The following is a 14,482-nucleotide window of genomic DNA, read 5'->3' on the forward strand; positions in this document are numbered from 1 at the left end:
CGGCAGCAATGTCACTACAACGGCAGCCGACCGCGCTGCACGCGGCTTCTTCTTCTTGCTTTTCTTCTTGCCAGCGGCCGGTGCTCGACCCTCGCGGGGAGCAGCCACGGCCGCTAGCGCTGTTTTACGGGCTGCAGCGGTCGGCGCTCGACTCCCCCGGGAGCTGCCAGAGCCGCTGTCTGTCGCCATGCCTGGGTGCCACGCCTCACCACTTCCGTCCAGCCTTCGTCCATGCTTGATGGGGGAGGAGGAAGGGGACGAGGCTGTGGTTGGGACCGTGGGGCGGGAGTCCCTCACACCCCTGTTGTTCTGGTTCCGGCCTCCACGCCGAACCACTCTCGCAGGTGGGGTAGGAGCGGAGGTCGGCCGGGCGGCCCGATCCCGCGGGCTGACCGTGGCTGTTGGCACCGGGATGCAGTCTCCGGAACGAATTGAGGAGCGGAGCATCTCCTCGAGGCCGGCAAAGTGCTTGCCGACCTCAACCGCCACCGCCCGCGAGATGCAGGCCACAATTTCCTCTCTGCTTGGGAGGCAGTCATCCACCCCCCCCATCCCAGCAGCCATATTGTTTGGCCTCTGCGACCCCGCAGCACGCGGGGGCGAAAGAGGCGGCTCCGCAATCCTAGGCCGTGGCAGCGCCGGCCACTCGTTCACCATCTTCGCAAGTGACGAACGGATGTCGCAAGCCTGCGCTGGCGCAGGCCTTACCCTTCCTCTCCGTGTGGATGCAGAGGCAGCCGGTATCGACGGAGGCGGCGCAGGCCTTAACTCAACTCTCCGTGGGGGTCGGGGGAGCACGGGAGTGAGTGCTCGCGTCACAGGGGCCACAGGGATGGGCGCTGTCATAGGCGCCGCCACACTCATCGCAGCCTGCGAGGGCACGTTAGTGTCCATCGTCCCCACGGAGGGCCCAGAGCATGCCAGCGTAGGCATTGGCGACAGGGAAGTCTCTCCCCGCGAGGCCGAGGAGTCCCCCGGGATGCGACTCTCCCTGGAGTCAAGCTGTGCGACGAGGCCTTTGTTTTCAGCCTCCCGGCTCGCCACCAAGTCATAGAGCTTGGACATGGTGGGGATCAGTCTCGTCCTTACCATAGCGGCTCCCTCCCGAAGCCTTTTCCGGTAGCTGCTGCCTGGTTGGGCGCCCATGGCAGCCACGGTTGACAGCAGTTTACCGAGATTGACCAGCGCGAGGTCGAGATCACGAAACGTCTCGTCCCCGCTAGCTAGAGACGCAACCGACGTCGACATCGACTCCACCGATGTCGCCGGTGACACGGCACCCCTCCTCCTTACTGGTGCCCGCTGGGGTGCGGGCATCGTGTCTTTCGACGCGGCAGGCCCCGAAATCACCGGAGCCACGTCCTCGATGGCCATGATCTTTTCCGGCACCTCAGTGCTGGAGGATGACGCACCGCCGTCGTCGGAAGTTACTACGGGGGTCTTCCTTCGGCCCCTCTTTTTCCCCGCCGATGGTTTGGTGGGGATGATCGCACCCGAATCACTGGCGAGCGCAAAGCGCATCGAGCCGGCGATCAGGGAGCGCGTCGGTTCGACGGGAATTCTGCTGCCCGTCGCACAGCCTCCTTCATCCTGGCAATTGTTGCCCCCCCCAGAGTACGTGGAGCAGCGTGCTTCCACCGAGGTGGAAGCACGGAGGGATTCTCCGCCCGACTCGCGGGCGGTACCCTCCTGGGGTACTAACTTTTCACAATTGGCCATTGTCATGTAGGTGTTCCTTTTTTATTAACCAGGGGTTTGGTCCTCTAGGATCTACGACACCCTCGGGACTGGAAACCCTCCAGCCATACATCCCATCGCCGGGTGTCGAGCTTGAGATTGGGGCATTTTTGAAGAGGTTTACATCCTCGCGGCTCCGACCAGTAAAGGTAGGAGCCCCCGTTCCCCATCACTGGGGTTTACGGTTTGGCCGACGGTGGCCGAAGCCTGTCCGCCGCCCACAACGCGGTGTGGAGCCACGCCGGCAAGCCGGTACCTCCCATATCTGGAAGGCTTTCCCCTGTAGCCGAAGCCGGGGACATGGCAACCCGCAGCTGGAAGACACAAAAGTGCCGCCAGCTCATCAGGCTCCCGAGAGCCAACCCCTCATCCCCTGAATGCCTCCCTTTGCCAGTGCAAAGGGCGTGGGAAGAGAGCCCCTCGCTCTCTCTCAAGGTAGCACCCGTTGAATACGGAGGCAGCCAAGGAGAGCTGGGTGCAGTTCTCTTGGTCGCGGCGTCCCACACAGATTCCTCTGCACGCGATTTTAGGGACACACGCTTAAGCCCCACCGCCACGACAAGGCGGAACTACATTCGGTGGGGAAAATTAAATGATAAAGGCAACGATTAAGAATGAATTAATCTTATTTAATCTAAAACGTCCAATCGTGTGCTGTCCGAGTGCTGTCGTCGTATAGTGTAGTGTCGTTATGGTAATTGATTCCGTTAATGAGGTTGTAATCAGTGATCGGTCGCTAACAGGCGCAGTCGCCATCATTTTTTTCAATTTATTTGAGCAGGTCTTTTATTAATTGGACAAACCGGTCCATAGTCTATCTGAGGGCGATACTGTACCATATTGACATCATAAAGTGAACCTCTCTGCCCATCTTGAGGTTGAAGTCCAGATAATGGCTGTCCTAATTTATTAAGCAAGGATCTACATTTACTTCGCCGCAGAAATACGTACAATGTGGTAGTCGTTACTCATCCATCTACGGGTTGTATCTACGTGTTAAATACGGAACGGAATATAATTTACAACAATGCCTAAAAACTACACATTTAAGTACTCTACCGACACACTTAAGCTCGAAATCCTCAAAATTAACAGCATCTCGGGCGCACCATGACCAATAGATGATAAAAATGATATGTGATTTTCTACTTGGAAAGTTCACAGCGACTTGGTTCTGCCCCTGGTATTGTTGATGTTTATTAGCGTAATCATCTTCTGCCTACATGGGCAAAAATAAAAAAATCGTTTTCAAATACACTTGGACAGCTGTTGCCCTGTCATTAACAAAGGCAATATATTGCGAACTGTACGGTGGGGTTCGGGGTAATATTATGTCATTCAATTGAAGTCCTTGCGCAAAAAGCGTAAGTAATAACTGTTAGTTAATAACTTCGATTTCATATGATGTGTTCCAGTTCGATCTAGCCTGCGAGGAGTGGAAGAGGACTTTGGTCGGAACCATCCACAGCGCTGGTGTTTTCATGGCGCTACCTATCACAGCATTCATTTCGGACAAGTAAGTTTATTTTTTAAAAGAACGTAATTTGCCTTGCTCGGTGGCATTTACCCTCAGTGGTAGATAGAGGGTGCACACTAAGCGCGAGGGGGACTGTGATCCACCCCGCCAGATCCCGGCCGTTACTCTATGAAAGAAGAAACGAACGTCGTTTCCTAATTCTATGGATATTGTTTGGTATTTGTTTACACAGCTCAGCTTTGAAAGGTTCTTAACGTGATTCATTTTAGCTACGTCATATTTCATGATCAGGGTTAAATTAAAATATGTAATATTGAAATAGACTGGGTAGTATGAGTATCCCAAATCAGTATCCCTATAGAGTTTTTAGATATATTTTTTTGGATTTGGACATGAGACATGAGATCAAAATCTTAATTGAATTGTATAACAGTTGTCACATCCTTCAAACCAGAATGTACGACTGCTTTGCGGCAGACAATATCTGTATCTTTCCCGCGGTGTGGAAAGAAGCGGACGTTATCGGCGTACATAAACCCGGTAAACCAAAAAATCATCCGACGAGCTACCGCCCGATTAGCCTCCTCATGTCTCTAGGCAAACTGTATGAGCGTCTGCTCTACAAACGCCTCAGAGACTTCGTCTCATCCAAGGGCATTCTCATCGATGAACAATTCGGATTCCGTACAAATCACTCATGCGTTCAACAGGTGCACCGCCTCACGGAGCACATTCTTGTGGGGCTTAATCGACCAAAACCGTTATACACGGGAGCTCTCTTCTTCGACGTCGCAAAAGCGTTCGACAAAGTCTGGCACAATGGTTTGATTTTCAAACTATTCAACATGGGCGTGCCGGATAGTCTCGTGCTCATCATACGGGACTTCTTGTCGAACCGCTCTTTTCGATATCGAGTCGAGGGAACCCGCTCCTCCCCACGACCTCTCACAGCTGGAGTCCCGCAAGGCTCTGTCCTCTCACCCCTCCTATTTAGCTTATTCGTCAACGATATTCCCCGGTCGCCGCCGACCCATTTAGCTTTATTCGCCGACGACACGACTGTTTACTATTCTAGTAGAAATAAGTCCCTAATCGCGAAGAAGCTTCAGAGCGCAGCCCTAGCCCTAGGACAGTGGTTCCGAAAATGGCGCATAGACATCAACCCAGCGAAAAGTACTGCGGTGCTATTTCAGAGGGGAAGCTCCACACGGATTTCCTCCCGGATTAGGAGGAGGAATCTCACACCCCCGATTACTCTCTTTAGACAACCCATACCCTGGGCCAGGAAGGTCAAGTACCTGGGCGTTACCCTGGATGCATCGATGACATTCCGCCCGCATATAAAATCAGTCCGTGACCGTGCCGCGTTTATTCTCGGTAGACTCTACCCCATGATCTGTAAGCGGAGTAAAATGTCCCTTCGGAACAAGGTGACACTTTACAAAACTTGCATAAGGCCCGTCATGACTTACGCGAGTGTGGTGTTCGCTCACGCGGCCCGCACACACATAGACACCCTTCAATCTCTACAATCCCGCTTTTGCAGGTTAGCCGTCGGAGCTCCGTGGTTAGTGAGGAACGTTGACCTACACGACGACCTGGGCCTCGAATATATACAGAAATACATGAAGTCAGCGTCAGAACGGTACTTCGATAAGGCTATGCGTCATGATAATCGCCTTATCGTAGCCGCCGCTGACTACTCCCCGAATCCTGATCATGCAGGAGCCAGTCACCGTCGTCGCCCTAGACACGTCCTTACGGATCCATCAGATCCAATAACCTTTGCACTAGACGCCTTCAGCTCTAGGAGCAGGCTTAGGGACCTCGGTAACCGTACTCGTCGAACTCGACAAAGAGTTCGCCGTGCAACCTAACCCATGAATCAGCTTGCTGAGTTTCTCGCCGGTTCTTCTCAGCGGGTCGCGATTCCGATCCGGTAGTAGATTAATTCGCGAAGCAGCTACTCTTGAGTTGTTAGGTCTCCTTCGGAGGCGCTCGGGTAGCTGTTAGCAAATCCCACCCCTCCTGGCTGAGCCTTTGCTCGCCCACCTGTCCTGGTGAAACTGGAAAGGCCTCCGGGCCACCAGTAATCCTTCAATCATAAAAAAAAAAAACATAGGCAGGATGATGGTATTCTGGAGTCGCTCGACGAAGATCCCTGGGGGCGCCCATACAAGATGGTTCGCAGGAAACTGCAACCGTGGGCGCTCCCGGTGACCGAGCGGCTCCAGCCTCGGCAGCTGCGGGAAATTGTTGCGGCACTCTTCCCGCCGGCAGCGGGGGGGGACTTTGAGCCCCCCCAGATGGACGCCACGTGGGGCACGCCTCCACGTCGCCCCAGCGTTCCCGCTGCCGAGGAGCCCCCTCCCCCTATCACGGGGGCGGAGATCCATGCGGCCGTGTCCAAAATGAGAGCGAAGGACACGGCCCCCGGCCCTGACGGCGTTCACGGCCGGGTCTGGAGCTTGGCCTTCGAGGCCCTAGGGGACCGCCTCGGGGGGCTTTTCGAAGCGTGCCTCGAGTCGGGACGGTTCCCGTCGAAATGGAAGACGGGCAGACTGGTCCTTCTGCGGAAGGACGGGCGCCCCGCGGACTCACCCGCGGGCTATCGCCCCATCGTGTTGCTGGACGAAGCGGGCAAGATGCTCGAGAGGATCGTCGCGGCCCGCATCGTCCGGCACCTGACCGAGACGGGTCCCGATCTTTCGGCGGAGCAATACGGCTTCAGAGAGGGCCGCTCGACTATCGACGCAATTCTGCGCGTGCGGGCCCTCTCCGACGAAGCCGTATCCCGGGGCGGGGTGGCGATGACGTTATCCTTAGATGTAAGGAACGCCTTCAACACCCTGCCCTGGTCGGTGATCGCGGGGGCGCTGGAGTATCACGGCGTCCCCGCATACCTCCGCCGACTGATCGGCTCCTACCTCGAGGGCAGGTCGATCCAGTGCATCGGACACGGTGGGGCGATGTTCCGCTTCCCCGTCGAGCGCGGTGTTCCGCAGGGGTCTGTCCTGGGCCCCCTGCTGTGGAACATCGGCTACGACTGGGTCATGCGGGGCGTCATTCGGGGACCCCTCCCCGGGCTGAGCGTAATATGTTACGCCGACGACACGTTGGTCGTGGCTCCGGGGAGGGACTACCGGGAGTCTGCCCGTCTGGCGTGCGCAGGCGTGGCACACGTTGTCACAAGGATCCGACGGCTGGGACTCGAGGTGGCGCTCGACAAAACCCAGGCCCTGTTGTTTCACGGGCCGGGACGAGCGCCGCCTCTGGGTGCCCACCTCGTGATCGGAGGCGTCCGCGTCGGGGTCGGGGTGACCGGTCTTCGGTACCTCGGCCTTGAACTGGATGGTCGGTGGAACTTCCGCGCTCACTTTGCGAAGTTGGGCCCTCGACTGATGGCGACGGCCGGCTCTTTGAGCCGGCTGCTTCCAAACGTCGGGGGTCCCGATCAGGTGGCGCGCCGCCTCTACATGGGGGTGGTGCGGTCGATGGCACTATACGGCGCGCCCGTATGGTGCCACGCCCTGACCCGCCAGAACGTCGCCGCGCTGCGACGTCCGCAGCGCGCGATCGCGGTCAGGGCGATCCGAGGATACCGCACCGTCTCCTTCGAGGCGGCGTGCTTGCTCGCCGGGGCGCCACCCTGGGACCTGGAGGCGGAGGCGCTCGCTGCCGATTACCGGTGGCGTAGCGACCTCCGCTCTAGGGGGGAAGGGCGCCCCAGCGAAGGTGTAGTTCGAGCGCGGAGGCTCCACTCTCGGCGGTCCGTGCTGGAGGCGTGGTCTCGCCGCTTGGCGGACCCGTCGGCCGGCCTCCGAACCGTCGAGGCGGTCCGCCCGGTTCTCGCGGACTGGGTGGGCCGCGACCGCGGATGCCTCACCTTCCGGCTGACGCAAATGTTGACCGGCCATGGTTGTTTTGGCCGGTATCTTTTCAAAATAGCCGGAAGGGAACCGACGGCGCAGTGCCACCACTGCGCGGACCGCGACGAGGAAGACACAGCGGAACACACATTGGCGCGTTGCTCTGGATTTGACGAGCAACGCGCCGCCCTCGTCGCGGTCATAGGAGAGGACCTCTCGCTGCCGCGCGTCGTGGCTACGATGCTCGGCAGCGACGCGTCCTGGAAGGCGATGCTCGACTTCTGCGAGTCCACAATCTCGCAGAAGGAGGCGGCGGAGCGAGAGAGGGAGAGCTCTTCCCTTTCCGCACCGATCCGTCGCCGTCGAGCCGGGGGCCGGAGGCGGGAATACGCCCGTACGTCCCGGCCCCTGTAGGTGGCGGCCTCCCCCCGGTGAAGGTCAAGGGGCGACCTGAGGGGGTGAGGCCGCGCGGCGCGCTACCAGCACTCTAGCGCGCTGCCGTGGAGTGAATAGAGCGACCGGTCGACGGTGTATCGCGTCCCGACCCGGCAGGCTGGTTCTGGTCCAGCGGGGTATTCCGGGACACCAGCGGCACCGTCTGGGCGGCCCGACGGGCTGCCGTACCGAGACGGCCGACGTTTCAGAGCCTTCGATTCGCCTCGAAGGCTCCGTCGGCTGGGCGTCCTTGGGGTGAGCCGCGCCGTCTGGTTGTAGTGTTGACCGCGGTAGCCCCCCTACCTCATCCGGGTTCTGACCTCGGAGGGGATCGGACGTCGGGTGTAAGAGTGCAGGGGAGTCGTTTAGTGGGTGGGCTCTAAAATCCTTGGGCCCGCGGTCTGCTCACAACACCATGCAGATCGTTGAGTCTCACATACCCCGCGCGTCCCTTTTGCGCGGGGACCTCGTAGGAGGTTCGGCCCTCTACCCGAAAAAAAAAAAAAAAAAGGATGATGGTATTGTTCTGTGGGTTTTTTTTTTCTACCTAAGCTGGTAGCCTAGAGACAGCGGAACCTTAACTAGTAGGTGAGCTGACGGGGCTCAAACTTGACGAAGTTGCTAACCCGAACCTTAGCAAGAGCAGTGCTTCGCAGAATCTACCACCGGATCGGAAACGCGACCCACTGAGAAGATCCGGCGAGAAACTCAGTGGGCTGTGTCTGAGTGTTAATTTGGTCGTCGAACCGGTCGCAAGCCACGGGTTCGACGAGAATGGTGACCAGTGCTTGAAGTACCTAGAAACACCGTTAGTGGATCGGGAGGATCCGAAATGACGTGTTTTGGGCGACGTCGACTGCTTTCCATTCTTTCCGCAGGATCGGGAATGTAGTTACCGGCGGTCACGATGAGTGGGTTCTCGTGTCGTGCCGCTTTATCGAAGTGGTGCATCGACGCCGACTGCATATACTTACTGGTGGACTCTAAGTCCAGGTCGTCATGGAGGTCGACGTTCCTGACGAACCACGGGGCTCTGACGGCTATCCTGCAAAAACGGGATTGAATGATTTGGAATGTCTTTAAGTAAGTGCGGGCCGCGTGAGCGAACACTACACTTGCATAGGTCATGACGGGGCGTATGCAAGTTTTGTAGAGTGTCACCTTATTTCTAAGGGACATTTTACTTCGCCTGCATATGATCGGGTAGAGACATCCTAGAATGAAGTCTGCACGGTCGCGTACCGTCTTTATAAGGGGGGCGGAATGTCATCCTTCTGTCGAGGGTGACGCCTAAATATTTGACCTTCGGGGCCCACGGTATGGGCTGGTCGTACATCGTGATTGGGCGAATGGTGGAGGCGGAGGTGTTGACGCGCCTAGTCGGGAGAGGGATGCTCAACGTGGTGTTCGGAGGACGACCCCTTTTGAAGAGCACCGCTGTGCTTTTCGTGGGGTTGATGTCGATGCGCCACTTCCGGAACCACTGTCCCATGGTGGTAGCTGCGGTCTGAAGTCGCCGATGAAGCAACGCCTTCTTCCTACACGAGTAGTAGATGGCCGTGTCATCGGTGAAGAGCGCCAGATGGGTCTCCGGAGACCGGGGTATATCATTGATATACAAACTGAACAGTAACGGGGAGAGGGCGAAGCCATGCGGGACTCCGGCTGTGACGTGACGGGGGCGGGAACGCGTTCCCTCGACTCGATATCGGAACGAACGGTTCGATAAGTAGTCTCGTATGATGAGCACGAGTGTGTCTGGCACTCCCATGTTATACAGTTTGTATATCAAACCGTTGTGCCAGACTTTGTCGAATGCATTCTCTATATCGAAGAAGAGGGCTCCTGTCGGGATGGGTTTCCGCCTATTCAGCCCTAGTAAGATGTGCTCCGTGAGGTGGTGCACTTGATGGACGCACGAGTGTCTGGCGCGGAACCCAAACTGCTCGTCTATAAGAATTTTATTCGCGGTAACGAAGTCCCAGAGGCGTTTATGAAGGAGCCGTTCGTATAGTTTGCCTATCGCCGGGAGGAGACTGATGGGGCGGTAACTCGCGGTTTTGTTTTTCGGTTTGCCCGGCTTGTGTATGCCGATAACGTCAGCTTCTTTCCACGCCGCGGGAAAGATGCAGTTCGTCATAGCAGCATTTAAGATGGTGGCCAACATCGTTATCAGTTGGGCTGGTAACATTTTTAGCGCGCGGTTGCGGATGCCGTCGGAGCCGGGTGCCTTCCTAGGTTGGAGGTTGTGGATCGCGTCTCTAACTTCGTCAGTGGTAATGGGGGGTAACGCGTCCGAGTGCAGCAGGGAAGCTCTGCGCTCGACCTCCCTGTCGACTAACTCAGTGTGTTCGGGGTCCGCGTATTGAGTGCTGGTGGTGCACTGCTCATACAGTGCATCGGCCAGCAACTCTGCCTTGTCATCGTCATCGTAAGCCGGTGGTTGGCCTGAGGGGCGTACTAGAGGCGGCATAGTGACGACAGTTTCGGACTTGAGGGTCCTAGCTAGTCGCCAGTATGCTTGGTGAGTGGGCGCGAGTTCTACTAAGTGACTATCCCAATTTTCATTTCGGGCGTCGCTTAGGCGGGATTTAACCTCCCGCTGTAGACGACGCATCCGAGTCCGGTTTGAATCCGTGGGATATCGATCGTAGGCCCGGATTGCCGCGTTCCTGAGGAGATCCCTAAGCTCGGGGGAAAGTCTGATGCGGTGGAAGCAGTCCTCCACATCGACTTGTTTTGAAGACCTTATGATCGCGGTCGAGACGTGATCAGTGAAGATGTTTATGGATTCGACTGTGTCCTCGGGGGATGGAGTTGAATCCGGGCCGCAGGGGAGGATCGGTGGAGCGGCATCAGCTAAGCACGTGGTCCTGTGGGGACATTCAACATGTCAATCAAATGCAAATGCTGGTTGGCGATCATAGTAAGCAGGTATAGCATCCAGAGAATGCTGTTCCGTATTTTTCGGTGAATCACTTATTCGCTTTTTACGACATTTATAAAAATATATGGGTGGTGCTACTATCATTCAATACCCTTTTGAAACCAAGCTTCGTCTATAAAAGCTGTTTATTTTTGTATAACAGCTATGGAAGACGTACGGCCCTCATCATGACCGCAGTGGCAGCGGGAGTAGCAGGAGTCGCCAGAGCATTCTCCAACTCATACGTCCTCTACGTAGTGCTTGAGTTCGTGGAGGCCACTGTTGGAGCCGGAGCTTATAGTACTGGGTTCATTCTTGGTAAGAATGTCAGAATCTTCAAACAGACGTAAATTTATCGAACGTGTTATGTTACTTAAAATACCAGTAAATAATCCTGAAGAGTTACATCTAAATAGTTTTCAAAATACGCAGATTCCAGCGCTTTCGAGTAACCATAGTTGTGTGCCCAGTTTCCAATAAGAACTATATGTATACTGTAGTTCTGGTTTGAAGGATAAAATTGAAGGGTACTCTGCTTTATTTTATTAGTAATATTAAAATAAACTGAATAGTTTCAAGAGGAACCTATTTAGCGTTCAGGAAAAGTGAAAAACCTAGACACACTAGTCAATGAGGGTGCTTTTTTATTTTGGTACAGCTGGCCCACACTCAACCCTAATTTTATCTACCCAGAATTTAATTTAACTAGAAAAGCTTAGGACCGCCAATTATAATTTACTGTGGTCTTTTGCAATTTCAGCTCTGGAAATGGTGGGAGTAAACCGTAGAGTTCTCGGTGGGAATATCATATCAAGCACTTTCGCACTAGGACAAGTGGTGGTGGCCCTTACAGCGTGGGCGTTCCCGTACTGGCGTACTTTGACCTTGATTATCTACGCTCCATCAATACTATTCATCCTATACATCTTTGTCATAGAAGAGAGTGTCAGATGGCTGATAAGTAAAGGAAGGAAGAAGGAAGCTGCCAAAATCATTTTCAAAGCCGCAGCAATTAACAATAAGAAGTTGTCGCCAGAAACTATCAAAATACTTAATGATGAAAGCGTTGTAGAGGAGGAAACTAAATCCCCAGTTAAAGAACTACCGAAAAAATCCCTAGCAGTGCAGGTTTTGAGGTCTAAAACTATAATGACCCGGCTTTGTGTTTGTTGTTTTTGGTGGATAACGCTTACCTTCGTATACTACGGGCTGTCGATCAACTCCGTGTCTTTGGCTGGGAACAGCTACGTCAATTACATTTTGACTTCACTAGTGGAGATCCCCGGATACTGTCTCAGTGTGCTGACGATGGACAGGTTCGGGAGGAAAGCCTCGATCATGACTGCCTTTATTGTGTGTGGCCTGTCGCTCGTCGGATTGCCGTTTGTACCCGAGAGTGAGTGTGCACAGTAATCCTTTTTGTGCTCTGTGTTTGGGTCTTACTATATATGCATTTAAACGTGCGTACATATATACATAACTGTGCATATTAGTGTATGGTTCCCACAGTATATATTACAGCTCAGGGGATCCTAGTTTGGGATGAAATAGCCTGTGTGATTTGAATCCTATTTATTTATTTAGTAAACTTCAGCTCCGGTACGGGTTTTGTTTAGTATATTCTAGTCTAGAGTATTTCAAAATACAAGTTTTTTTCCAGTCTGTATTCTTAACTGCTAGTTTTAGTCTATCATCTTGATTGAGCACTCGAACTAATCACCGATTAGTTAAACCGTTTCTAAGGTACTTTTATTTATAAACAAGGTCTTTGCAAAAAAAAAGAAAAAATATTTAGAATACAAAAAACCCTGAGTAATATTGATAATGATGCCTTTGACTGTTTACAGACATCATTTGGCTCCAAACGACGCTCAACATGATCGGAAAGTTGTGCATCAGTATGGCGTTCAGCAGTATATATATATACACATCAGAGCTGTTCCCCACTGAAGCGAGACACACTCTCCTCGGCGCCTGCTCCATGATTGGACGGATAGGGTCCTTAGTTGCGCCGCAGACTCCTTTACTGGTTAGTGCTTGATTCAACCTAATTTTATTTTAGAATTGTTAGCCATTAATAAGACTGCGATAATTACTGGTGGTAGGACTTCTTGTGAGTCCGCATGGGTAGGTACCACCGCCCTGCCTATTTCTGCCGTGAAGCAGCAATGCGTTTCGGTTCGAAGGGCGGGTTAGCCGTTGTAATTATACTTGAGATCTTAGAGCTTATATCTCAAGGTGGGCGGCGCATTTACGTTGTAGATGTCTATGGGCTCCAGTAACCACTTAACGCTAGGTGGGCTGTGAGCTCGTCCAACCATCTAAGCAATAAAAATAAAAAAATCACATGATGATGGTAGTCTATTTTCCTTTAGTTACTTTGCGTATTTCCGCAAGTTAGACGTTACTTCATGTGCTGTGTTACCTGTTGACAAGGTCTTAAAGCTTTGCATGTCATTGTAGATGGGCCACGCAACGATCTTAAAATATATTCATGTTAATGTGGCAAGTTATTAATATTGCATCAAGGTGATGCGTATATTTATAAGTTGTTGTCTCTAAATGTTCCTATGACCAGTTGACAATAAGTTTATTATGAGGTTATTTGCTTTCTTAGGTTAGTTTGTTTTTAGATTGACACAAATTTCCTGCCATTTTCTAAGTGCTATTCCGGAAGGCCATTTAATATATATAGATTATATCCATTTGTAGGTTGAACTGCGTGGTGGTTTATGGCTACCCTTCAATCGAAAACCCTTCTAAGAAAAATATCCTTATGATCATTCAGTCTTCGAAGTAGGAACTAATTTAAATAAATTTCAGATGACATACATGGAGTCTCTTCCGTACCTGATTTTCGGCATAATGGCGTGTACATCTGGTCTACTGATGCTTCTAACACCAGAAACCCTGAGGGTAAAGCTGCCAGACACCATAGAACAGGCAGAGAACATCAGCAAAAAGCCACAGAACGGAACTCTTAATGGTGTCGTAACCTCAACTTGAGTCTTCGAAACCTTAGAAATTCCGAGTTGGGGCGTGCCATTCTTCTAACCAAACTCGCAAGATCGCTCCGACAAATTTGCACTATTCGGTGTAACTTGCGGTCGTGATAGAAGAGAGCGATGAAGGCGGCCAACTAGACTCGGTGCGGTGCGCGCGGATGGCTTTAGCAGAATTGCACGCCTCATTTTATTAAAATAGATTTAAAGCTTTGTTAATTAGTATATTATATTTAACTTGTATTTAAGTATTGTTCTTATGTACCGATATGAAATGTCAGTTAGCCTGCCTGTTCGACAGATGAGTTTACCACAATAGTCCGCGCATCTTAGCTGTTGCTAAAGGCTTGGAGTATAAATGGGATGATCGTACTAGTATCTGATACGCATACGCATACTAATAGTACGCATAGTATTAGTTGTAATACAGTTACCCGGCAATGTATTAAATAAACAGTGGAAAAGCATTGAGCTCGTGACTTGCGCATCTGTGATAGTCAAATATTTAATTTTATCGTAATAAAATATTAATTTGTAAAACAAATTGCCCGTCTTAGCATTTCAAGTATCGATAGTATTCATATAATATTTTTAATTTTTATATCAGTAAACAATGTGCAGGAGTAATGTTTGTTTCACTTTAATAGCGGCCCAGCATCATTACATTTAGTAAAACTTAAAACTCGACCTGTGCATAATTGGTCGAGGTTGGAGAGAGCGTTATTGTAGCGAGTGTACATCATCTGTAAGACGCTGTCTGATCACAAAATGAACAAAATGTAGGATGGTTGATGACGTATACCCGCGTGACGTAGTGACAATAAGTGAACTGGAGAAGGTCAGTTAGAGAGTATTAACTAACGATAGGGACTGTACAGAATTACAAAATTTATCCTTGTTTCGGAAAACATCAATCAGTTACACATTATTTCCTTTTGAACATGTAGTCGTTTAAGAAGTAAAGCGCCTTCAATTATTATTAATTTAACTTTCAGAATAAACAAGATCAACACGTTTGCGCTGAAAAAAATAATCA

The 14,482-nt window shown here is 52.1% G+C and overlaps 1 protein-coding gene across 2 annotated transcripts in view; it reads left to right on the forward strand.

Moving 5' to 3' along the window:
* LOC101741871 (organic cation transporter protein) overlaps positions 1-14,073 on the forward strand; it is a 44,446-nt gene extending 30,373 nt beyond the window's left edge. For both annotated transcript variants that reach the window (XM_038019358.2, XM_038019357.2), the window contains exons 3-7: positions 3,153-3,253; positions 10,608-10,762; positions 11,205-11,840; positions 12,292-12,473; positions 13,268-14,073. In XM_038019358.2, the coding sequence (XP_037875286.1) occupies positions 3,153-3,253; positions 10,608-10,762; positions 11,205-11,840; positions 12,292-12,473; positions 13,268-13,450 (1,257 nt within the window). In that variant the 3' untranslated portion in view covers positions 13,451-14,073. The remainder of the gene's footprint in view (positions 1-3,152; positions 3,254-10,607; positions 10,763-11,204; positions 11,841-12,291; positions 12,474-13,267) is intronic.
* Positions 14,074-14,482: the final 409 nt, after the last annotated feature.

Source organism: Bombyx mori, chromosome 23 (assembly GCF_030269925.1).
Source record: "Bombyx mori chromosome 23, ASM3026992v2".
Classification (NCBI taxonomy): domain Eukaryota; kingdom Metazoa; phylum Arthropoda; class Insecta; order Lepidoptera; family Bombycidae; genus Bombyx; species Bombyx mori.